General features: G+C 43.3%; 1 protein-coding gene across 2 annotated transcripts; it reads right to left on the bottom strand.

Moving 5' to 3' along the window:
• Positions 1 to 6,767: 6,767 nt before the first annotated feature.
• LOC117674007 (uncharacterized) lies at positions 6,768 to 23,457 on the bottom strand. Of its 2 annotated transcripts, none has more exons than XM_087888049.1 (5): positions 23,160 to 23,457; positions 19,545 to 19,609; positions 17,547 to 17,628; positions 13,551 to 13,745; positions 6,768 to 10,961 (listed from the first exon to the last, which is right to left on the bottom strand). In XM_087888049.1, the coding sequence occupies exons 2-5, from the start codon at positions 19,566 to 19,568 to the stop codon at positions 8,104 to 8,106; spliced, it is 3,159 nt and encodes a 1,052-aa protein (XP_087744175.1). In that variant the 5' UTR covers positions 19,569 to 19,609; positions 23,160 to 23,457; the 3' UTR covers positions 6,768 to 8,103. The 2 variants fall into 2 exon arrangements, with proteins under 2 accessions (XP_087744175.1, XP_087744176.1); XM_087888050.1 differs by having other exon boundaries at positions 6,768 to 10,958.
• Positions 23,458 to 24,453: the final 996 nt, after the last annotated feature.

Below are 24,453 nucleotides of genomic sequence, written 5' to 3'. Positions count from 1 at the left end.
AGTTTGCCAAACTGCTCAGAAAGTTAATAACCGGTTCTCCCGAAGTGGTGTGAACTGGCTGAATCCCACCACTGCTTATGACCATTTTTCACACCACTTTGTAGCAGAATCCCATGACCATGTGATCAAAATTCAGATGCTTGGCTGAAAAAATGATAAAGCAGCACATTGACTTAAAGCCAGAAATATTCTTGTTGGGGATTTTACCCGAAAAATATAGTAAGGGAAATGCATATCTAATTATTCGTATAGTATATTAACTGCAGCAAGAGTTGTGTTTGCACAAAATTGATAAAGTGAAGAGATCCCCACAGATGAGAATGTGATCAGGAAAATATTAGAATGTGCAGAAATGAATAGAGTAACGCTAGCAATTAAGGAAAAAGGACAAACTGAATATTACATGACATGGGACTTATTTTATCAATGGTTAGATAATAAAAATGGAAATTAGAAACAGGGAAACAAAAGAAAAAGATTAGTGAAATAAAGAAGATATGTTAAGAGAGAGAAGCAAATATGATTATTATGTTTAATATTATTATTTTAATATTATAGAATTAATGTTAATGTAATGAATATTGCTGTAAACACTGGATTATTTGATTATTATTTTACAGATATTTGTACCCGGATGACACACTGTTTAATTGAAGATGAAATTACTACATTTAAAAATAAAAAAATTATATATATAAAAAAAATTCAGATGCTTGGCAACTGGTTTGTTGCTGTGTCCCAAGGTCATGTGATCACCTTTTCAAAGTTTTGAAAAGCAAAATCAATGGGGAAGCCCGATTCACTTAACCATGTTACTAACTTACCGACTACAGTGATTCACTTAACTGTGGCAAGAAAAGTCATAAAATGGGGCAAAACTCCCTTAACGAATGTTTCACTTAACAACATAAATTTGGGGTTCAGTTGTCATAAATCAAGGACCAACTGTACATAATATTGGAGTGTGCAAGTAGCTCCTGAGATTTTATTAGGTTGCTTCATTTCTATTAATTTCATAGAATTAGGAAGTTTCTAAAAGGACACCTGGAAAACTCAGTTTACTTACTGATTGCAAGGCTAGAATCATTTCAGGCTGTTTGCCAGCTAATTTTTGGTTAAGTGAATGCAATCTTACTGAATTAACACAATTTGCCTGGTGCATTGGTCCAATCCAAGCACAAGCGAGCCAGTCAATTTTAACCCAGCATGATAAACCCAATTAGTCAATTTTGCTTTCAAGCTCTTGAAATTTCCAGATAGATGCAACCCAACATATCCCGTTGCACAGGATCATTTCCCAAATAGTTTTTCTAATATGATGTACATATTATTGTGGCCTCTCTGTGATAAATTAAAAGGGGTTTTCTTCTATTAGCTTGAACCTTGAATTCCAGCTTCCGTGCAAAGGTCACAAAACTTGTCCTACTATCTTCCTATTTGATATTATTATGATTTTTACAGGCTGACCTCCAAAACCCAAATCAAAATGCTCTTATTTGGAATACGCATGGTATTCTTTAATTCAGAACTGAAGAAGCTTCTTGGATGAGAAATGAAATGTTTTCAAAGAAAAAACAAAAGTCCAGTTTCCTTTTGGAAAAAGCACCTTTGGAAGTTCCTGTTTGGCAAAGCCCATAAAAGCGAAGCAAAACCTTCTGTAAAAGCAGAAATAAAATTACTTATTAAAGCCTACAAGAATGATCAGGATGGTCTTTCCTTGGCTGTAAAGAGAAATGATATGTGAAAATATTGTTCTGCAGTGATGTGCCATCTCTGGAAAAGCTCTCTCCTTCCACTGTCACAGGCTCCAGTTGTTGGTCGAGGGAACAGAGTGCCTCATATATATATAAACACGTGCACAAGTCCACAAGGGAATAGGCCGTTTTTTTGTGAACACACATATACTACTGATCACAGTTTACAAATCAAATGAACCTTGAGTCATATAATCAAAAATTGAAACTTGGGGGAATGGACCTCCATGTGTGTGGGAAACAGAATTTAATTTTTTTGCATCAGTGTTTACTCTTTGTAAACATCATTATAAAATGATGAACCTGGAGAACCAATTGAAAAAGGGGTGGCATCATCTGATAATCTTAACAGGTATTTCTGACTTCTCTCAACTCTGAAGCTAGCCTGACTGAGGCCATCTTGGAGGCTTTAGTGTTGCCACAATGGTGCTGAGGGATAGGGAGGGGTGGGATTACAGATAGCTGGGGTTTTGTAGCCAAAACAAAATAGTTTCCCCTGAGAACCAAGGACATTCCCACAGGTGGGTGAAGACAGGAGTGAAGTTTCCAAGCAACCGGACAGTGCCTTGATTGGACCATGTGACTGATTGTTTGGGAAAAAACTTTTTCTTTTAATTAGGTGAAAACCATGGGAACCTTTAGACTCGGTTTTCACCACTCTGTGCCAATATGATATATTCAATAAAAATGTTCTTCGAGGAATCTACCTGCCTCGGAGTTCTGTTTGCTGTGGATGTATTACTTGGAACCCTGACAACTTCATTGTCACTCTAAATATCATGTGCATTACAGAATCACATAATATATAGGGCTTGGAGGTTTTCTAATCCAACCTTCTGCCCGGTTTGTGGTTTTTCCGTGGACCGGGGTGTGTGTGGTTTCGTACGCTGTCTGCATCCCGTGGATGGGGCTTCGCTTATTTGCATGGCCCAGTTTCTGGCATGCCATGGACCTATACTGCGTCTACGGACTGGGGAATGGTGACCTCTGCTCTGGAGCACTCTGTACACCTTTTTGCAATGTTGTTTGCCCAGCAGGTGCCCACGGTTCCTGCTTCATTTGTGAAATGCATTGCAATAGTGGAAAGTGCATTTAAATGCAACATCAACAAAGATATTTTCTAGTAGTGTCAAAGCTCTTGCACAAAGGATACATCATTTTCTCTCAAAAGGTGTTTCAGTCATTATAAAACTCCACAATGAAATGTGATGTCACAAGAGCTGTTTATGGCCTTATTCTAATTAAATAGGCTTGTATTGGCCCAGCACGCTCATGTAAAGTTTGAACCCATGTCGGGTTTGTATTGAGAAACTTAAAGACTTTACATCTGGATCTGGAATGGTTAATCTCCAAGAAAGCCTCTGGTTATGAAGACATGAGGCTGAAATGGCTCCATAATCCATCTTTTTCTTATTGGCAAAGTAGAACCCAGCCAAAAATATGGCAGGAGAGATATCCCCCCCACCCGTTTTCTTTTAAAGAATAGCCAGCCGGCTTGGGCTAGGAGAGCACAGCCACATCTATCAGAATCTGTACTCTTGAACATAGCACGGTTCTTAAAGTTGGCCTCAAAATTGGCTGGGAGAAAAATTATGCATCTGTGGGGAAAAGACTAAAAAAGCGAAGATGGTGGCCATGATCCGTACAATTCAACCCCATCCCTTTTGCATATTAAAAAGGAGGTGGGGCTTCAATCACAAGTTTGTGGCCATCATGTGACCCTCCACATCAGGGCTGACCAATATGAAGCAGCACTTCCTTTAACCCAGTGTTTCCCACCCTCAGCCATTTTAAGATGGGTGAACTTCAATTCCCAGAATATCCCAGCTGAGGTATTCTGGGAGTTGAAGTCCATACTTCTGAAAATGGCTACGATTGGAAAACACTGGTTTAACCGGTTAAAATATCAATGCGGTATCACTTTCTAACTGATATAGAGCTGCAGATACTGTAAACCTTAAAATAGCTTAGCATAATGAATAAATAAAAGGAAAAATGCTTCCTAATAAAACCACACTTTTACTCACTAACTGCAGCTCCGTCACTATCAGGTTTTCCCCAATTCCCTTAAAAGCTTTGAAATAAGTTCCCCTAATGTTCTGCAGGTAGTTTGAAATGGCATTTCCTAGATTGGCAACTAACATGGCTTGGACCACGAGACTTGAGATTTCAGAATACAGGTAGTCCTCGACTTACGACCACAATTGAGGCTAAAATATTTGTTCCTAAGCAAGGCAGTTAAGTGAGTTTTGCCCCATTTTATGGTCTTTTTGTCAGTTGAGTGAATTGCTGTGGTTGTTAAGTGAATAATGTGGTTGTTAAGTGAATCTAGCTTCCTCCATTGATTTGCTTGTTGGAAGCCAGCTGGGATGGTTACAAATAGTGATCACGACTCTGGGACAATGCAACAGTCATAAATGCCAGTTGCCAAGAACTTGAAGTTTTGATTATGTGATCCTGGGGATATTTCAATGATAGTTAATTGTGGAAACTGGTTATCAGTCACTTTTTTCAATGTCATTGTAACTTCAAGCCGTCACTAAGCAAATAGCTGTAAGTTGACTACTTGTATACCCATAGCACATCAGTGAGAGAAGGGTAAATCTCGGGTAACAGTGCCAAAGGTGTTTTTTCCAAGAGGCCTTTCTACTTTTTCTTTGAAGATATTTTGCTTCTTATCCAAGAAGCTTCTTCAGTTTTGACTGGATGGTGGGGAATGGAAGGATTTACACTCCTTGCAGCCAACTGGACATTTGCATTCTTTTAGCGGGTCAGAGGTTTATCTTAATGTCTTCAGGGTCACCTGAATGGTGCAAATGGGTGTGGAGCCTTCTTGGAACTATTGAAAAGGTTGTGTTGTAGACTGGAGATAGACGTCGTATCCTTCCCCTTCTGTTGAGAGAGGGCTGTTCAATTTTGATGTAGGCCTCTTTGACCGCTTTCAAACCAGCGGTCCTATCTGTCCAAAATGTGGACAGATTTGCTGTCTCGGGCAACAGAGTGGCAAAGAAAATTGAGGGGATTTTAAGGGTCAAGAAGGACAGCACTACGGACAAAAGTTAGCTTTTGTATTTATTTGCAGGATAATTTCCTGGACTCCTGCAGAATTTTCCAATGCAAAATGGATCACCCAAATGTTATCCTTCCCAGCATGGTGCCCTTCAGAAGTAATTTCCAAACAGAATCCTCAACTCATCTGGCTAATGAAATTAGAATGACCAAAATCCACAGAAACAGGGTGAGATTTCCTGGCTTCAGACAGCATGGGTTGTGTTCACTAATTAATGCTTATTCCAAACAGATGAAATTCCAATCCAGGTGGCGTACGACAATACTGAATCCCACAACAGGGCACGTGCTCCTCCGCACACACAAACCAAACTCAACTCTATTTTGCAGAGAAAACCAGAATCTTAATATCCGCCCAATCCGCCCCAAAGAGCTGCTGATACAGTTCTACAGAGGAATTATTGTGTCTTGCCATCTGCACCTCTATAACTGTCTGGTTTGGTTCTGCAACCCAACAAGACAGACACAGACTTCAGAGGATAATTAGAACTGCAGAAAAAACAATTGCTACCAACCTGCCTTCCATTGAGGACCTGTATACTGCATGAGTCAAAAAGAGGGCTGTGAAAATATTTACAGACCCCTCACATCCTGGACATAAACTGTTTCAACCCTCAAAATGACACTATAGAGCACTGCACACTAGAACTAGACACAAGAACGGTTTTTTCCCAAATGCCATCACTCTGCTAAACAAATAATTCCCTCAACACTGTCAAACTATTCACTAAGTCTGCACTACTATTAATCTTCTCATTGTTCCCACCACCCATCTCCTTCCACTAATGACTGTATGACTGTAACCCTGTTGCTTGTATCCTTATGATTTATATTGACTGTTTCCTAATATGATTTGATTGCTTATTTGTTCCCTATGACTACCATTAAGTATTGTACCTTATGATTCTTGATGAACGTATCTTTTCTTTTATGTACACTGAGAGCGTATGGACCAAGACAAATTCCTTGTGTGTCCAATCACACTTGGCCAATAAAGAATTCTGTTCTATCCTTGTCATGATACTCATGTCAGCATGAGATCCATGCTGGCTGGGCAATACTGTTGTCAGTCGAAGCCTACATATCCTAAAGTTGCCAAGTTTGAAAAGCACTGATCTGACGTTACAAACTACAAACTGTCCAAGTGTTGATACAGTTACAACTCTGAAGAAAACTCAGTGTAAACCTCCCTTGATTGGCTCAGAAAGACAAAGCAATACAGCAGTATTTATCAATCTTGGCAATTTTTAAGAGACGTGGGTTGGTTGGGGAATTCTGGGAGTTGAAGTCCATGCATCTTAAAAGCTGAGAAACACTGCAATACAGTACAGGTAATCTTCGACTTATGACCACAATTGAACCCGACATTTATATTGCTAAGTGAGAAATTTGTTAAGTGAGTTTTGACCCATTTTACGACTTTTCCTGCCACATTTATTAAGTGGATCGCTGCAGTTGTTAAATTAGTAATATCATTGTTTAAGCGAATTTTGCTTCCCCGTTGACTTTGCTTGTCAGAAGTTCACAAAAGCATGACCCTTGGATACTGCAACTGTCATAAATATGAACCAGCTGTCAAGCATCTGAATGTAAATCATGTGTCCATTGGGATGCTGCAACAGTTATAAGTGTGAAAAATGGGCATGTCATTTTTTGGGGGGGTCATTGTAACTTTGAATGGTCACTAAATGAACTGTTGTAAGTCAAGGACTACCTGTATGCCCCTCTTAATTCCTCCATTATTTCAGCTAGAAATGCAGCGGCCTCTGGATTGCCAGTGAAAACAAATCACCTTTTCACAGGCACTTTTTTCTTCAGCTCTGTTGAGTGATGGCACATGGAAAAGATGTTTGTCTTTTGACTCTAATTATTCATCTCACCCCAAACAAAATCCAGAAAATGGCTGCAGAAAACAAACATTTTATAATGAACTGACACTGGAAATGATGCAACTCACGCTTTACTTGATAACCTGTAGCAAATTGCAATTCTCCCAATAAAACAGCTAGAGTCATAAAATGTCCATGCAAGATTCCCGACTGACAAAGTTTTCGTTTAAAACAGACTTCATACAATCAATTATTTTAGGGTCCTTACATATATTTTTTTTAAATCCAACTTTTCTGACTTTATACTTCAGTATTTCTTATTCACCGTTGCCACTGGGCCATTTCCACATTATTAAAAAAAATTAATAAGAGAATTCTGATTTTGCATTTCGGTATTTGGTATGACACTATAATTTTTCAATTCTTGTGACTTCAGATCTTCACAGCTCCTATCATCTCAAGCAGGCATAACGGATAATGGTAGGGACATCGTCCAAGAAACTTAACTTTTCATGTTTGTCTGTAAAACTTCTACTTGCAACCAAGAGTGCATACTAGCAGATCTCCCCTGTTTAAGGCAAGGCCTGCATCTTCCTTGCAGCTCCAATAACTTGAGATTCCTTCTTCCCTATACACAGTGTAATATGGCAGTGGTACTAGGAGGCAAGAGAGAGAGGGTGTCAATGAACTTCTGAATTGATACTTTTACCAACAGCAAAACAAAATGGCTTTCAATTTAAAACATGTTCTAAAACGTACAGAAAACTGTTCTGTATTATTTACTAACAGATCCCAAAATGCGAATTCCTAACATTTGGAAGATTTAGAATATATTTGACCCTTGAATGTCTTCTTGGCGATGCAAAAAGTGCATTGGAAAAACAACATGTATTTCATCCGTTTTTCATTCACTGCACAAACCAGTAGTATTTTCATTATGAAAAACAAGACTATAGCTTTCTCACCCACACTTCTTAAAATAATTGTCCTGTGTCTTTTTTTCCCCCCCCTTTATATACGTACACTGCAGAAGAGGAATGATTTTAACACAAAATTTGCTTTTTACAATGTGAATACAATGCTAAGAAACGAAAGGCAGCTTGCACTTATCATTGCCATCACTCCAAACTATATGATCATTGATGCTCTTAATCATTTTTTTTCCAGCATCCCAAGTTCTCAGTCAGGTCCACTCATTCAAAATAAACAGAGCCTCTTTTATTATAGGCTCTTCATGACATGGGTGCTCATTTCTGGAGCAAAGTTGTCTGAATGATTCGAGATTGGAAAGGTAAAGAGTACATTCAAAAATCTGTTTCTGAGGTAGCTAGTCACTGGGTATAGAAAGAACCTGGGAATTTTAAAGGTGGATGTTTCAACCCAGACCTGTTCCAAGAGACCTCCAACCCTGATGGTGTCCCGTTTCTTCACCCACAAGTGACAAAGACACCTTAACATTTCTGATCAAGCTGAGATGCTTCCTGAAGGTCCTTCGGCGGACTCGTTTTGTAATGCAACTCCAAATGTTTTTTAAGGGACCATTTGCTGATGTAACTTTTATCGCACACTGCACATTTATACGGCCTCTCCCCGGTGTGGGTTCTCTGGTGGTACCGAAGAATGGTGCTTGTGGTCACCCTTCGGCCACAATAAGAGCAGCAGAATGGCTTTTCCCCTTTGTGGGTCTTCTGATGCTTATCGAGCGAGTATTTCGTCTTCAAGTATTTCCCGCATTCACCACACTGATGAGGCCTCTGATCCGAATGGGTTACCTGATGCTTCTCCAGGTCTTTAGCGCTGCGGAAACTTTTCTCACATCTTGGACACGGATAAGGTCTCTCGGGAAAATGGACTTTCTGATGTCTTGTAAGGGAATATTTATCTCTAAAGGACTTCCCACAATTAGGGCAAGTATATTTTTTTTCCTGTGGGACCATTCCTTGTTGACCAGCACCGGGCAATTTACCCAGGAAACACCAATCAGCTGGCTCTTTATTGGCATGGTTTCCCAAGTGGCTGAAGGAGACGTCCCCATTTTCAGAGGACACTAGGGGACCTTCCTCCGTTTGGATCCCCTGTCCCGTGTACAACGAACCGTTGGTCCACTGCTGGAGCTCTCCTTTTATAGGCCTGTCTTGACCTTTAACCCCCAATCCAACGCTCCTGAAAGTTTGACTGTCCGACTGTTTAATCGCATTTTCTTCTACACGGGTGCTTTGATGCTCAGGGAGGAGCGAGCTGCTCGTATTCTCAGAGCCTTCCGGAGGTTTTCGTTCCTTGTGGAATTCCTGGCATTGAGAGTGGACCGAATTGGCAAGCTGTTTGTCCACACTGTCATCACTACCGCCAGCTTGATCTTTGACTAAGTTGTCCCCGGTCTCATTCCTGCCAAGCAAGCTATCCGGATCCTCTTTCACGTGCATCTCCTGATGCCTCCAAAGGGAATATTTCGTCCCAAAGGCTTTCCTGCAAGTAGGGCATTGATAGGACCTGGTCTCGGTGTGGATGCGCTTGTGCCTGCTGAGGGAGTAACTGGTTCGAAAGGCTTTCCAGCAGAAAGAGCACTTATAAACCTGCCCTTCTATGTGTATTTCCCGATGGTGGGTGAGGTTGTACCTGTAGGCAAAAGCTTTCCCGCAGATGTTGCAGATGTACGGCTTGCCTTCCTTGTGCAGCTGCTGATGTCGGCGGAGGGCCGACGGGGTCCTGAAGGCCTTTGTGCAGAAAGAGCACTTATGCTGGTAGAGCTGGTCTTCCAGGTGGATTTCTTGATGATGAGCGAGGGTGTACCGGTAGACGAACGCCTTCCCGCAGATGGTGCATTTATAAGGCTTGCCTTTGATGTGGATTTGATGGTGTCGACCAAGGGTGCTTTTCGTTTTGAACGCCTTCCCGCAGAAGGTGCATTTGTGCTGAAGGGTCTGTTCTCTGCTACGGGCTTTCGGAAAGTCCAAGAAGAACCAGCTGTAGGCGGCATCCTTCCCCTTGTGAGCGTTCCTTCTGTACCGGCATTCCACGTGGATTCGTTGGTGCCTTCGGAGGTTATAATGAGTCGAATAGTCTCGCCTGCAGCCTCGGCACTGGTAGCGGCTTTTCTTCTCCGGCTGGCCAACGGGCAGCGTTTTCCCCCCAAGGCCCTCCCAATCCGAGACGTTTTGAGAAGATGGTGCCTTTTGGTGGCTTCTCAGGTGGTTCTCAAAATCTTGGCTGTCTCTAAAGTTTTCCCCACATTCAGGGCACACCTGAAGCTTCTTTTCCTGGTCTGCCTTGGGCTGAGAAGCCAGCAGCGAACTTTTGCAAACGGGCTTCCCACAGTCGAAGCAAGTGTTATCTTGCATTTCCACGTGAGTGATCTGGTTTTTAGTGAGTGGACCGTCTTCCTTGGGGACCTTTCCTTCGCCGTTTGGCTGCTGCCTCACGCACACACTCTGGTGATTAAGAAAAGCCTTCTCCTGCTTGTAAGACTTCCCACAGTGACCACAGGTAAGGGGACGTCCCACCCCGCCTTTTCCTTCGTATGCCGCACCAGGCAGAATTTCAGGGTTCAGATGAAGTCTCTTGTGATTGATCGGGGACGATTTTTCCTTGCAGCTGTTTTCACTGCCCAGACTCGGAAAGCAATGGCTCTTGCCATGATTTTTTGCTTGGTGCTTCACGAGGTCCTTCTCCTTCATAAAGCCTTTTCCACAGACGGGGCACTTGAAGACATGGTCCCCTGAGTGAGTGGTCATAAGATGCTTCACAAGGTACCTGGTTTCGGCGAAGCTTTCCTCACAGGCAGGGCACGGGTGCGTCTTTTCACTGCCGTGCATCTTGTGATGCTCCGTCAGAAAAGCTTTCGTGGCAAAGGTCTGCCCACACTCGCAACATTCCCAACGTTTCTTTCCTGAGTGGGGTCGTTTCTTATGCATGCTCTCTTTATGTAAAACCAGGCTGGTTTTCGCAAGGAAGCATTTGCCACAGATGGAGCACCTAAAAGGTTTATCTCCGCTGTGGACTTTGAAATGCCTGAGGAGGGACGATCTCCTGCCAAAGTTTTTCCCACATACGGTGCATTCATTCTGGCTCTCTTCGGTATTCATTCCTTGCCGGCTATTACTGCCAGCGACAAGGCCTTTCTTTTTTCCATCAGCACAATTGACTCTGGGTCGAGAGTCCTGCAGGCGGCCGTGCTGAATCTTGCAAGCTTTCCCCTGCCGCTGGGCACTCTCCCATTGGCCTAGCAAAGCAGCACGAGGTTTCGCGATCCGCTGATTCTCCCACGGAACACTCTCCTCCTCTTCCTTCTCGCTTGCAACGTCATCGTCTGCTGGGAGAAAAACAGAAAAGGGTGTTTCCAGACAGGCAGTAGAGATGCCACCCGTGATGGACTCTCCATTTAGGGTGGAGAGTGGAGTTAAGAGGTTGGCTAGCTTGGTGGCGCAGTGGTTACAATGCAGTATTGCAGGCTAATTCTGCTGACAGCTAAGCAGTTCGATTCTCACCGATTGAAGGTTGACTCAGCCTTCCATGGTAAAATGAGGACCCAGATTGCTTGGGGGCAATATGCTGACTCTGTAAACTGCTTAGAGAGGGCTTTAAAGCACTGTAAAGCAGTATATAAGTCTAAGTGCTATTGCTATTGGAATCCCTGCAGGGGATGAAGTGACGGAGACCTGACACCCCCCCTCCCCCCGGGCAAAATCTCTGAAAGCCTTATCTGGCTGTTCCCAAGGGAGTGCAGTTAGTCTGACAAAATTGAAAGTGCAAAGAACCAGAACGACACGGCGAGCCGATCGGTTCTTTTACTACAACTTCCCTATTTACAGATAATCCTCGGTTTGCAACCACATTTGAGCCCAAAATCTCTGTTAAGTGAGTTTTGCCTCACTTTGCCACCTTTCTTGCCACAATTGTTAAGTAATCATTGCAGTGGTTAAGTTAGTAACACGGCTGTAAAGCGAATTTGGCTTCCCCACTGACGTCGCTTGTTCGAAAGCCGCAAAAGAAGATCATGTGACTCTGGGACACTGCAACCGTCATAAGTACATGCCAGTTGCCAAACGTCCGAATTTTGATCACGGGACCATGGGGATGCTCTAACAGTTGTAAGTGTGAAAAACGGTCATCTGTTACTTTTTTCAGTGCTGTTGTAACTTTGGTCACTAAACAAACTGTTGTTAAGAACTACCTGTACAAGAATCTTGTCAGACTACTGCGTGTACTTAGGATTCCTCCTTTCTTCCTTCCCTGCAGGGATACCAAGCTAACCAGCCTCTCAACTTCAAGCACCATCACACCCCATTCTGGAGATTTCACCATACAACCTAAACCAAGGATTGGGACACATTCCAGACTGTAAAATGAAATCAAGTTTTGGCTTTGAATTTAGAAAAAAAATGAGCCAGCTCAGACCAGGAGTGTCAAACTCAAGGCTCAGGGCCTATGTCTGGCCTGCGGAGTGCTTAGATCTGGCCTGTGAGGTCGCCCTGGAAACAGCGAAGGACTGCCCCGCATTGCCTCTGCCAGTGAAAACAGAGCTCCGGAGGGCTGCGTGAGGCCCTCCCAAGCTGTTTTTACTGGCAGAAGGTTGCAGGAGGCCGTCACAGCCGAAAACAGAGTTTGGGAGCCTGTTCCCGCTGGCAGAGCACTCAGGCCAACACAGGCACCCCACCCCACCGACACGAGTGACATCTAGCTGGCCATGCCCACCCCAGCCCCCCAAGGTCCAACACAACCCTGATGCAGCCCTCAGTGAAATTGAGTTTTGACACCCCTGAGCTAGACAAAATTAAGGTTCATGCTGTGGGAATTATTCTGGTTTTATAACAGTCACATTCCAGGTTATTCAGCCATATCAATCCTGATGCTTAAAGACATGCAATTTTAGACTGATTTAATAGATGTCTAGTTTCCAAAAACCAAAAGGGAAAACAAATGAACTGGATCTTAGTTCCTAAGGTTGAGTAATATTTATTAGATTTTTATCCAGTTGCCAGGTTTCGATGCTATCTCAAAATAAATGAACTTCCAAACTGCCCATCTTTAAGGAAATTTTCTCTTTATTTGAGGACAGCAACCGGACCCTGGCTCTTTGCGGTCAATACTGACCTTTGCCCCCCAATCCCTCCCTTTCCAATCCCCAATTCTCTGCTTCTCATTGGCTATCTTCCAAGTCACTCTCCTGATTCCTTTTCCCGTCAGTTCACAGGAATGTTTCCCATCTCCTCATCTCCAAGGAGACCGAATCTTCAAAGGGATTTAGCAGGCAAAAGTTCAGGCTTCATCCTCCCTTTTCTATGTCAGCGCTGAGACGCTGACACCAGTCTTTAACAAGGCAGCAAATATAGCTAACACTCTTTCCTCCTCTTTTACCCACAACAACCCTGTGAGGTAGGTTGGGCTGAGTGTGTGTGACTGGCCCAAAGTCACCTAGCCTTTTTTTAAGGCTAAGTCATGACCAAAACTTACCATCTTTCTAGTTTCTAGGCCTTTAACTACTGTAAAAATATCAACTTACAAACCATTCATTCAGTGATCATTCAAAGTAACAACAGCACTGAAAAGTGACTTATCACCATTTTCACAGTCACCACCATTGCAGGATCCCTCCCCAATGTCAATTTTGTGACTTCCTGACAAGCAAAGCCCGATTCACATAACAATGTTATCAACAACTGCAGTGATTCAACTGTGGCAAGAAAGGTTGTAAAATGGGGCAAAACTCTTAACTGTCTTGCTTAGGAATGGAAATTTTCAGTTCAATTGTGGTCGGAAGTCAAGGACTTTCTGCAATATCTATCACCACCTTCATGATTTAGGTAGGGATCTATAGATGAAGCCATTTCTGAGGACAGCATATGTCTGAAGCTATAAAGGTGACCCCACGTGGATGCCAAGATTTAGGGGCAACCCTGACCTGAACTCGATGAATCTGAAGTGGGAACGCTCACGGGACTCCGGTAGGAATTCCACCAGTTTCCTGATTCTGGCCATTTCTTCAGGGCTTCTTTAACCAGCTTTTGATCAGCGCCATTGCTGGAGCTCTGAAGACCTTCCTGTCCTCGTTTCAGATGTGCCAGGAGTTCAGATTTTTGAAGCTGAAGAGGAGAAGCTGGAAGAGAGAGAAAGAGAGAGAAAGCAAAGAAGCAGGTGAGCGAAGAATATATTTTTCTGCTGCAGAAAAGTTATAAACAAGCAGGGACTTTCATGCAAGCAAGAGGAAAAGATGGCAATGGAAGCATCATTTTTTACACTATTTGCTTCATATCAGGGAGCGTGATGGCTCAACAGTTAAAGACACCGAGCTTGTCAGCTGGAAAGCTGACACCCTTGGTTTGAGACCTGAGCGCCACACGACCGTTCCTTGCTCCAGCTCCTGTCCATCTAGCAGTTCAAAAGCATGCAAATGCGAGTAGATAAATAGGTACCACTTTGGTAGGAAAGTAACAACGTTGTGTGTGCCTTTGGCTTATAGCCATGCTGGCCACATGACCAAGGAAAGTGTCTTCAGACAACGCTGGATCCCTCTGTCAAGAAACAGAAATGACTGACAAGTAAACTTTTACCTTTGCTTTGTATCTCACCTTTTCTCCACCTCTAAAGAGTTCAAGGCAATACACAGGGCACAGCACTTCATGTTCATCTTTACAACAATCCTATCTTGAGTCACTATCTCAGTGAACTTCCATGGAAAAATAAAAACTTGAACCTGGCCCTCCTGCATCCCAGCCCAGCTCCCTGCACTTCCCACAATGTCTCCTACCAATCATCCATGGTAGCTTATCTAGGAATTGGGGCCAAAGAATGCTTCTATTTCTCTCTGGCCAACATGGAAGAAGACAAACGCTGAAAGATATACTGTACATACCTGCAGGTGTATATGCATCAAAAAGAAAGACTCCAATTAATGTTATTGTTCACCAAAACAAGTTTAAGAATGTAAATCTTCCCTATTATTTTCTTATGCAAATGATTGCATATTTTCAAAACTCAACCAATCAACTCACAGAAGGCCCTCGATTATATTGGAATGTCAATTACTCCCCCACCCCACCCCAAATATAGATAGTCCTCACCTTATGGCCACAATTGAGCCCAAAATTTGTTGCTCAGCTAAGCCAGTTGTTAAGTGAGTTTTACCCCATTTTACCAAGTTGTTAAGTGAATCACTGCAGTTGTTAAAAGTTAGTAACATGGTTGTTATGTGAATCTGGCTTCCCCATTGGCTGTTTGTCAGGTCACAAAAGGAGATCACATGACCCTGGGGACACTACAACCGTCATAAATACATGCCAGTTGCAAGCGTCTGGATTTTGATCATGTGACCATAGGGAGGCTGTAACAGTTGTGTGAAAAACGGTCATATGTTACTTTTTTTCAACACCATTGAAACTTTGAATGGCCTCTACACAAACTGTGGTATCAGTATGCACTGAGCTGCATTACACATTCCAGGCAATTATACAACTAACTTGGCTAGAATGTATTTAACTACTGATAATTCAAAAATTTTGGTATATAGTAATAGCATACTACAGTGATGGCTAACTTTTTGCCATCGTGTGCCAAAAGTGGGGGGAGCGAGGTGAGGTCACGTACACGCCCACATCCATAATTCTATGCGCCCCACCCCCCCGTGCTCCCACCGCTTTTGGCACGCAATGGCACGGTGGGCCTGGTAGGCTTGTTTTTCGCTCTCCCCAGGCTCCAGAGCCTTTCTAGGAGCCTGGGGAGGGCAAGAACGCCCCCCCCGAGGCCCTCCGGAGGCCGGAAACAGTGTTTCCTGACTTCTGGTGGACCCAGAAGGCCCAAAAATCAGCTGGGTGGCACACACATGCATGCCGGAGCTGAGCTCGCGTGTCCAGCAATATGGCTCCACGTGCCACCTGTGGCACCCATGCCATAGGTTCGCCATCACGGGCATACTACATGATTTGCCAAGAACCTCTGAGACTAATCCAAAAGGAATTCAAAGTGGTATCCATATTTTTATGCTTTAATTACTAGCAGTCTTTTTAATGACTTAACAGTCCTGAAATCACTTTATTATGTTATGGGATTTTTTGTTTGTGTGTTTGCTGCTTTTATCAAATAAATTTCAATTATTCTTAATTTAAATTATTTTTCAATTTCAGTAGAATTTATGGTGACATATTTCATGCCATATTTTGGTATTGTTTTAATTGTGTCATCATATACCGTGTTTCCCCGAAAATAGGACCCTGTCTTATTATTTTTTTCTCTGGAATAAGCGCTTGGCCTTATTGCCATGCGCTCAAAAGCCCAATTAGGCTTATTATCAGGGGATGTCTTATTTTTGGGGAAACAGGGTAATACTGTTTTATCATTAACTACAGATCATTTTAGGAGAAGGGGCATTGGTCCTACCTGAGACGCACCTTCTCGTTGGGTGCAATATTATTTATTATTACATACAAATATAAATTAATCCAAATACTACAGGTGGTCCTCCATTTATGACAAATCGCTTAGCAATTGTTTGAAGATATCATGGGCGTCTCTGGGGGTACTTACAACCCAGTTCCAAAATTGAAACAGCTAGGGATCAGGGCCATATTACCGGATTTTGGGCACTTGGCAACCAGTCGTTTTGCAGCCTCTTACAATCATGTGACTGTGTTTTATGACGTTTTTATTGAAAACTGGCATTTACTTCTAGGTTTTGGCAAAACAATTGGTTTAACAATCATCACAAAAAGGTCATAAAAAAAGGGCAGTCACATGGGTGACCTGTTTTACGGCTGTCACAACCTATGACCAGGCTGCATTACGATCATATGTCAAGGACTACTTGTAATACTCACTGTATTAGTGAAAAAGACACCCCACTGACTTCTGCTAAGATATGAGCAAATGTTGTACACAAATTCAGCATTAGCTGTATGGATGCCATAGATTAAACTGCTTAGATTTAATCAATTTAAAACAATGAATTGCTTAATTGGACTCATAATTAGTTGGGATTTTTTTTAAAAAAAAACAAGCATTATAAATGTTTACTTATTCATCAAAGGAATTCAGTCATAGATGGGGCAATTCTTTCTCATAAGGTCTTATGTTTGTAACTTTTTAAAAATATAACATGGAGGGAGAGGCTAAAAAAATCCATTTAGATTAAGTTCCTAAATCTGAAAGTACATTTTTCAAACAGATAAACACATTTCTTAGGAAGACCAAGTAATTGGGTTTGCACCAGAGGTGGGTTTCAGCAGGTTCTGACCAGTTCTGGAGAACCGGTAGCGGAGGTTTTGAGTAATTCGGAGAACCGGTAGTAAAAATTCTGACTGGCCCTGCCCCCGCCCCCATCTATTCTCTGCCTCCCAAGTCCCAGCTGATTGGGAGGAAATGGGGATTTTGCAGTAACTTTCCCCTGGAGTGGGGTGGGAATGGAGATTTTACAGTATCCTTCCCCTGCCACACCCACCAAGCCACACCCACAGAACCGGTAGTAAAAAATTTTGAAACCCACCACTGTTTTGCACAGCAATCAAGTCAAAATGATTTCTTAAAATGTATTTTATTTTGGCCTTGGCATTTTATGCCAACCTGGCAACTGTAGCTTAAATACCATGCCTTAGGCTTAATGATAACAGCAGTTATAGTTCATTAAATAAATGTGATTTATCTCAATATTTGAATCTGACTATTACCTATTTCTAACTCTTTGCTTCTACATACCCTGAGAGTTAGGTTAATTGAATATCATAAAGTTTATTTTTTGGTCAAATTACTTAAGGAGGTAAACACATTCCCCAATTAAATTTAACTGTGATGGTCTTATGCACAACTTCTATGGTTTTCTTGGTAAGGTATTCAAATGCAATCAGGACAAACCCAGTTTATGTTTGTGGTGCTACAAACAACAAAAAGAACAGATAAGAAGCCATCTCACCTCTGAAGATGGTGTTATAACTTTCTTGCATCACTTCTCTGTAGAGTCTTTCTTGATCAGAGCCTAAGAGATCCTGCTGGATCTAAATAAATGAAAGGAAAAAAAATCTCATCATTTGCAAAGGTCTAGAGCTCCTTCAAGGGAAGGTCATTGTCCCTCTAGCTATTCACCCAGCACAGCTCCGTATATCTTCACCTATTGGTTGAAAATAAATCACAATTCTAGCAAACTGACCCATCTAATAGAATATTGAAAGACAACTACTAATCTTCCTGAGAAACAGCAATAAAAAAAAAATGAACATCTATGATTTCTCCAGCGATGCCATTTTAATTTTAGATCAAGCTAGATCACTACTAAGGTAAAGCATTTTACCGTGTTTTCCCGAAAATAAGACTTATTTTCTTTTGACCAGGTGGAGAATCGCGACGCGTGTCTTACCTGACTTCCAGTTCCTGCCATGCCCAGAGAGAGGGGGAGAAGAGATGGCAAGGGGAGCCCCCTCTCTCTCCATGCGTCTCACTTATCCACCGTCCCACCCCTCCCCACCTGCCACACCCCCTTGCCGGCAGAGCTCGGCAAGCCAGAATCAGGGAGCTGAACATGCTGCCGCCGCCCGGGAAAAAAAGAACATGAGAAATGGGCTCTCTCACAGCACCTCCTCTCTCTTCTTCTTCTCCCAAGTGGCAGCGGTGCGTCCGGCTCACGAATCTGGCCTGCTGATCTTGGGTGGCAGCGGCTCTGACCTGATCCTCGCCGGCAATGTTGTGGGCAAGAACCGGCCATGCTGATCCCGCTTCATTGCTGCGCAGACAGTCCGTACCGGCCACTGGTCCGGCACCAGTCCCCCTTCCCCCAGTCCCAAGTCGACAGGGCTAGGGTTGGCAAGAGTTTTTTTGCGGCCGCTTCTTGCGGCCGCAAAGAGAAGGGGCGCGCAAGCTAGGGTTTGTGGGAGTAGCCTCCATGAGGCTGTTCTGCGTGGATGGCAAGTGCATGTGGGGCGCATGGGGCATGTTCCCCCTCCCTTTTCCCCCCCTCCGGCCTCGCCTCCTCACATCGTGTTGTTTGCGCGGCAGCTGTGCATGCATCTAAGTATTGGGGGGGCTTATTTTAGGACATGCGCTCAAAAGGCCAATTGGGCTTCTTATCCGGACAGGTCCTAATTTCAGAGAAACACGGTAGATATAGAAGGTCAAACAGAAATTGCTGCTTCCTCTCACAATACAATTGTAAATAATCAGATCTTCGTGTCTAAACCAGCCTCATATTTATATCATATCACAACCCCCAAATTTAGAAGAGCCTTATTTTCAGCTTGATTTAATGAAGAGAAATATAGGAAAACCCCATGTTATACCTACTACAGTCCCAGTGATATGATGTCCATAGAAAAAATAATCATTTTTTTATTATGTAATTCATTTTTTTTTACAAATAACTCAAGGCAGCAAACATATCCAACACAACTTCCTCCTCCTATTTTCCCCACAACAATCCTGTGAGGTGAGTTGGGCTGAGTGTGTGTGACTGGCCCAGGGTCACCCAGCTGGCATTCATGGCTAAGGTGGGACTTGAACTCATGATCTCCAGTTTCTAACCTAGTACTTAAACCACTAGATCAAATTGGTTTGTTATCATTGTATAAGCCACCCAGGATCGCTATAATAGTGAGATGGGTGGTATACAAATTTAATAAATAACACGGTCTATGTTCTTCTGTACTGCAAGTTTTGCAGGGACAGTCACCACTATTTGATTGCCCCTCCTTTATTTGAATTTCCGGGGCACTCTGATAGCTTTTATTTGCACTATGTGTTAAATAATCAAGATAAATTTATTTCTCTAAAAGTAGCACAATTTTGCTACATGCCCCAAAATGGTTGCCAATAGTTTTTGCTGTTAGGGGATAGTTTTGTGTTGTTCATTTTATTGATTGTATTTTTATTGGTCAGTGACCAAAATTCGCTGTCCATCTGTCTACATTTGTCAAGGATTTACCTGTGCAGAATGTGCCTGGGCCATTTCCTTCTGAAATATCTTGGTTGTCGTCGCAGGAAAAATATCTGGATGTCAGGAAGAAATAGTGCAGAGCTTTCATAAAAATTGCCTTCTAAACACCAAAGTCCCTCCCGCACTTTTATATACAGTAGGGCCAGTCCTTATCCTGCTTGTTAAATTAAAAAAAACTTAGATAAGAGAATGAGAGAGGCATTATGTTGCTCCAGACTCCTAAATCTGAATCATCATCTCCTTTTAGTGACCCCCATAATCCCTTGCAGGGTGGAGTCAGGACAACTGAAAGGAGCTGAGTGTTTACTGGCCGGATGCCCTTCCTGTCACCTATGTGGAGTTATATTCAGCAGATATATTCTCAACATGCCCAGAGAGAGAAATATCTGCCTCTACCTAGGATGAAACTCACAGCCTCCTAATTGTGAAGCGAGAGCTCCAACTCTAGGCCACCGCACCACTTTAAATCTACATCTGAATCCCCTCAGGAAAATCAGTTTCTTCACCTTTCTTCCTCAAAAGGACAATAATCTGATTATATTGTGACCTCCACCTATTTTGGACTACAACACTAGCTATCCCACCAATGGACCACCAGTCCTGCAGGAAAAAATGAGAGGCAAAAATGAAACTGGCAGGGTTAGCTACTCTGTACAAACACAGACCAAACCCTACTCCCTTCCAGCACTGATGATGTTACCTAGTTGGGTAATGAAACATCTACAAGAAAACCACCAAGCTTTGAGAGCAACAAGGACCCCACAGTTCAACCCCAAGCTACAGATATTCTCTTCTATTTGAAAAATGAGGAAAATATGTGAAACACACATGAAAAAAGTGATAGTCCTCGATTTAGAACTATTTGTTTAGCGACCGTTTGAAGTTACAATAGCATTGAAAACAGTGACTTATGATCGGTTGCAGCATCCCCATGATCACATGTTCAAAATTCAGTCCCCTGGCAACTGACATATATTTGTGACAGTTGTACTATCCCAAGGTCATGAAATGTGGTACTTGGAACCCTGACACATTATTTGTAACCTTCACAGCCGGGTTCCGTCAAGCAAAGTCAATGGGGGAAGCTAGATTCATTTAATGACTGCATGATTCACTAAACTACTGCAGTAATTTGCTTTACATGGCAAAAAAGGTTTGCAAAATGGGGCAAAACTCGCTTAACTGCCTTGCTTAACAACAGAAATAATGGGCTCATTTGTGGTCGAGGCCTACCTCTACACTTAACTCAGTGAGATGGGCCATCTCCAAATTTGATATATAAAATAAATAGATACGCCAGGCTGAGTTCACACTCATTCATCTTTCAGATCCTGCTCAAAGGCCACCTCTACCATTAAACCTGGTTTAATTAAGTCTGCATAGACTGTTTGATGAAGGTGGGTCTTGTGGTTCTACCTATCTGGAGATGATCCAGGGGCAGCCTTTTTAATGGGGAAAATCTAAACAGGTAGTCCTTGACTTACGACCACAATTAAGTCCAAAATTTATGTTGCTAAGCGAGACAGTCGTTTAGTGAGCTTTGCCCCATTTTATGACTTTTCTTGCTACATTTGTTAAGTGAATCATTGCAGCTGTTAAGTTAGTAACCCGGTTGTTAAATGACTCTGGCTTCCACATTGACTTTGCTTCACATAAGGTCGTAAAAGAATTGATCACATGATCCCAGGTCATTGCAACCATCATAAATATGAACCAGTTGCCAAGCATCTGAATTTAGACCACGTGACCATGGGGATGCTGCAATGGTCATTAAGTGTGAAAAACAGACATAGGTCACTTTTGTCAGTGCCGTTGTAACGTTGGGTCACTAAATGAACTGTTGTAAATCGAGGATTACCTGTAAATGAAAAGCATGGGAAGCTGTGTTGGTCCATTCAGGAAAAAAATAACAACAAAAATCATGTTTAAGGCCAGCCAAGATATTTTAGGATAATGGGTAAGTTTTTGACTTAATCTGGATGCTCAGTAAATTAGGAAAAAGGAATGGGGAGAAAAAAAATTTTTTTTTCCTCATTACTGAAGCCACAAAGGCAGCTGTTCCTCATAAACATCTCTTCTTGGAAGAAATGGACATCCTCCGAGGAAACTGCTTTCATTCAGAGGGACTAGGGAAATTTCTGCAGGTAGAAGGCTACCTTAACAGGTCATAACCTTGGATTGAACACTGCCTCCTGCGCTCACCTACCACACAGGACTGTTGCAAAGCGAAGGAAACTACCCACCCTTCTTAATCCAATTCATACCCTTGAATCCTTGCTGGCAAAGATGCAGTAAGAACAACAGATATTTATTTAGATTAGAAGTAAGCAGGGGCCTTGTCTACAGTGATCAATGAAGATTTCACTTCAACATGGAGGCAAATTTGCTGGATTTTCTTTAAAAGGGAACAGCCATTCATTCTTTCTGTCCCAGCATTCCTTGGGGCAAACTGCATGGTACTAAACGGGCCCTAATCCAATTATATTTTATCATTTCCTCCAACACCCCTAATTTTCAAGGCTGCAACCAGATAGAGGCTTTGTGATTTCGGCAGCAAGCCAGATTTTTTATTCCCACCCAGTCTGAGGATAAGAGTCCTGAAGAACTCCCAAAGCTTGCCCCACAATTTTTTAAGATTTTATAATTGGTCTGAATAATAAGCAGACTGGCCATCCATAAGGTTTTTTGGGGGGAATAAGTGTGGGTATTTACTGGTCTCTCGTTTTTCCTCCCTTCCTCCTTTTTTCCCCTCTTATTCCATTAGCAGAGTTTATACAGGGCTGTCTAAAAACGTAGGCGGATTGCAGACAGAAATGCATGAAATTAAACAATCAAACCCCTTTAAGCAATCAAGGGCATCTCCCCTCCCCCACACCTCCACCTCTGAATCCCAAAGAAAGCTATTAAAATTCAAATGAGAGCCTGGGCTGGAACCCGGAGAGTTCCTCTGAGCGTGTGCAAAGCATTCCGTCCCAACCCCCCCTAAACACACACACACACACACACACACACCACCTCCCGCCAATCCGCAACCACAACCCATCTGCACAGATCTGAATGCCGGGGGAGGCGGGGGATAGGATTTCAAACGGAGAGAGAGCCCAGGCCTCCATCGAAGCCAATGCAATAAAAAAAGGAGGAGGAGGAGGAGGAAGGGAACCAAGCCATTTTCCTTTTTTGGGGGGTGGGAGGGTGGAAACGCCTAATTGATACCCGGGATAATCATTCCACACACACAGCACCCACCCCCACCCCAGGGCTAAGCGGTAGAGTGAGGCATATTCTCCCGCAACCCCCCATGCACGAATCCTTGGGTTGAACCCCACCCTCTAAATCCGTCTATTTTTGGAGCCCCAGAAAAGTTGCACCGCCTTTGGTGGGGAGGGGAGGGAGGCTAACGAAGAGAACTGAAGCAGCTCAGGCTGAAAATGGATCCCCCCGCCCGCTTTTTGCAAAAGGCTTTTCTCGGAAAAAAAAAATCTGCCGCCACCTCGAGCGGAGGGGAGCCACCCCACCACCACCACCTCCTCCTCCTCGGACCTTTACCCCGCTGCCTTCCTCGTGCACCCCCACCCACCCCCATTCATTTTTTTTTTTAAATACCTGGAAGCTCCCGCTTTATGAACCGAAGGCAGCCGCGGGGTCCGTCCCCGGGGCTTCAGGGCCCGTTCCCCGCTCGTGCCTCCCCAACGCCCAGGGAAAGACAAAGAAGGGACGGTCGCTCTTACATCCCTTGCAAAGCGAGAAATGGCTATCCAGCTCGGAGGAGCGGCGGTGGAAGGAGCCGGATTGCAAACCACAATGGAGTCGGAAGCATCTGAAGTTAAAAGCGCAGCCCCCAACGCGCGGAGGGAGAAAGCCGCTAGCAGCGGCTCCTCCTCCGGGAAGAGGCAGGGACCTCTGCTGGCCGACGCCGGGAACGAGGCGAGCCCCCTCGCCCGCTCTTCTCCCTCTCTCTCTCTCTCATCACGCCTTTCACGCCCTGCGGCGTGGCCTGCCGGATGAACTTGGCGTGAGGCGAAGGACGCAGAGCTGGCGAAGCGGTCCGGCTCGGCGGGAAAGGAAAGGGGGGAAAGGAAAAGAAAAAATGGAGGAGAGGAAAGGAAAGAAGGAAGGGGAGGAAAGGAAAGGAATGGAATGGAATTGCAGTGCGCGGCAGAATGGAAGGAGATATAAGGGTGGGCTTCCACTGGAACGGATTAAAGCCGGCCTGGCCTAATTTTCTCCCCTTTCTTTTAAATTTTTAAATTGAAATTTTAATTTGTTTTTAAATTATTGGGATTTTTAATTGTCTTGGGCTAAATTATTTAATTTGGTTTTAATTATGTTTCTAACTTTTGTATTTATGTATTTTATTTTGTGCCTGTTCACCGCCCTGAGTCCTTCGGGAGTAGGGCGGTATATAAATTTAATAAAACAAACAAATAAAGCTCATTTATCCATGTATGAATGGGTGCGATTGTATTTATGCCACCTAGGAGCCTTGGTGGCGCAGCGGACTAAAGTGCTGTTAAGTAGCACTTAGCTGCCAGCTGCCTGCAATTACTGAGAATTCAAATCTCACCAGGCTCAAGGTTGACTCAGCCTTCCATCCTTCCGAGGTAGGTAAAATGAGGACCCGGATTGTGGGAGCAATAAACTGACTTTGTATAAAAAAAGAACACCGCTTGGGGGGGGGGGCAAAAGCCCTACTAAGCAGGTTTATACAAAAGTATGAAGGCTATTGCTTAACGCATTGTAAGCCGCCCTGAGTCTCCGGAGAAGGGCGGCATATAAATCGAATCAATACAAATAATAAATAATATATGTTGCCTTCCAAGGATCTATGCTGTGGCATCCTTTGGAGCCCCACAACGACCCCGCGAGGTAGGATGGGCAGAAAGAGAGGCTGAATTAT

The sequence above is a fragment of the Pantherophis guttatus genome, chromosome 2 (genome assembly GCF_059756535.1).
Source record: "Pantherophis guttatus breed Tessera chromosome 2, ASM5975653v1, whole genome shotgun sequence".
NCBI classification, from domain to species: domain Eukaryota; kingdom Metazoa; phylum Chordata; class Lepidosauria; order Squamata; family Colubridae; genus Pantherophis; species Pantherophis guttatus.
This window is presented reverse-complemented; position numbering and strand designations above follow the sequence as displayed.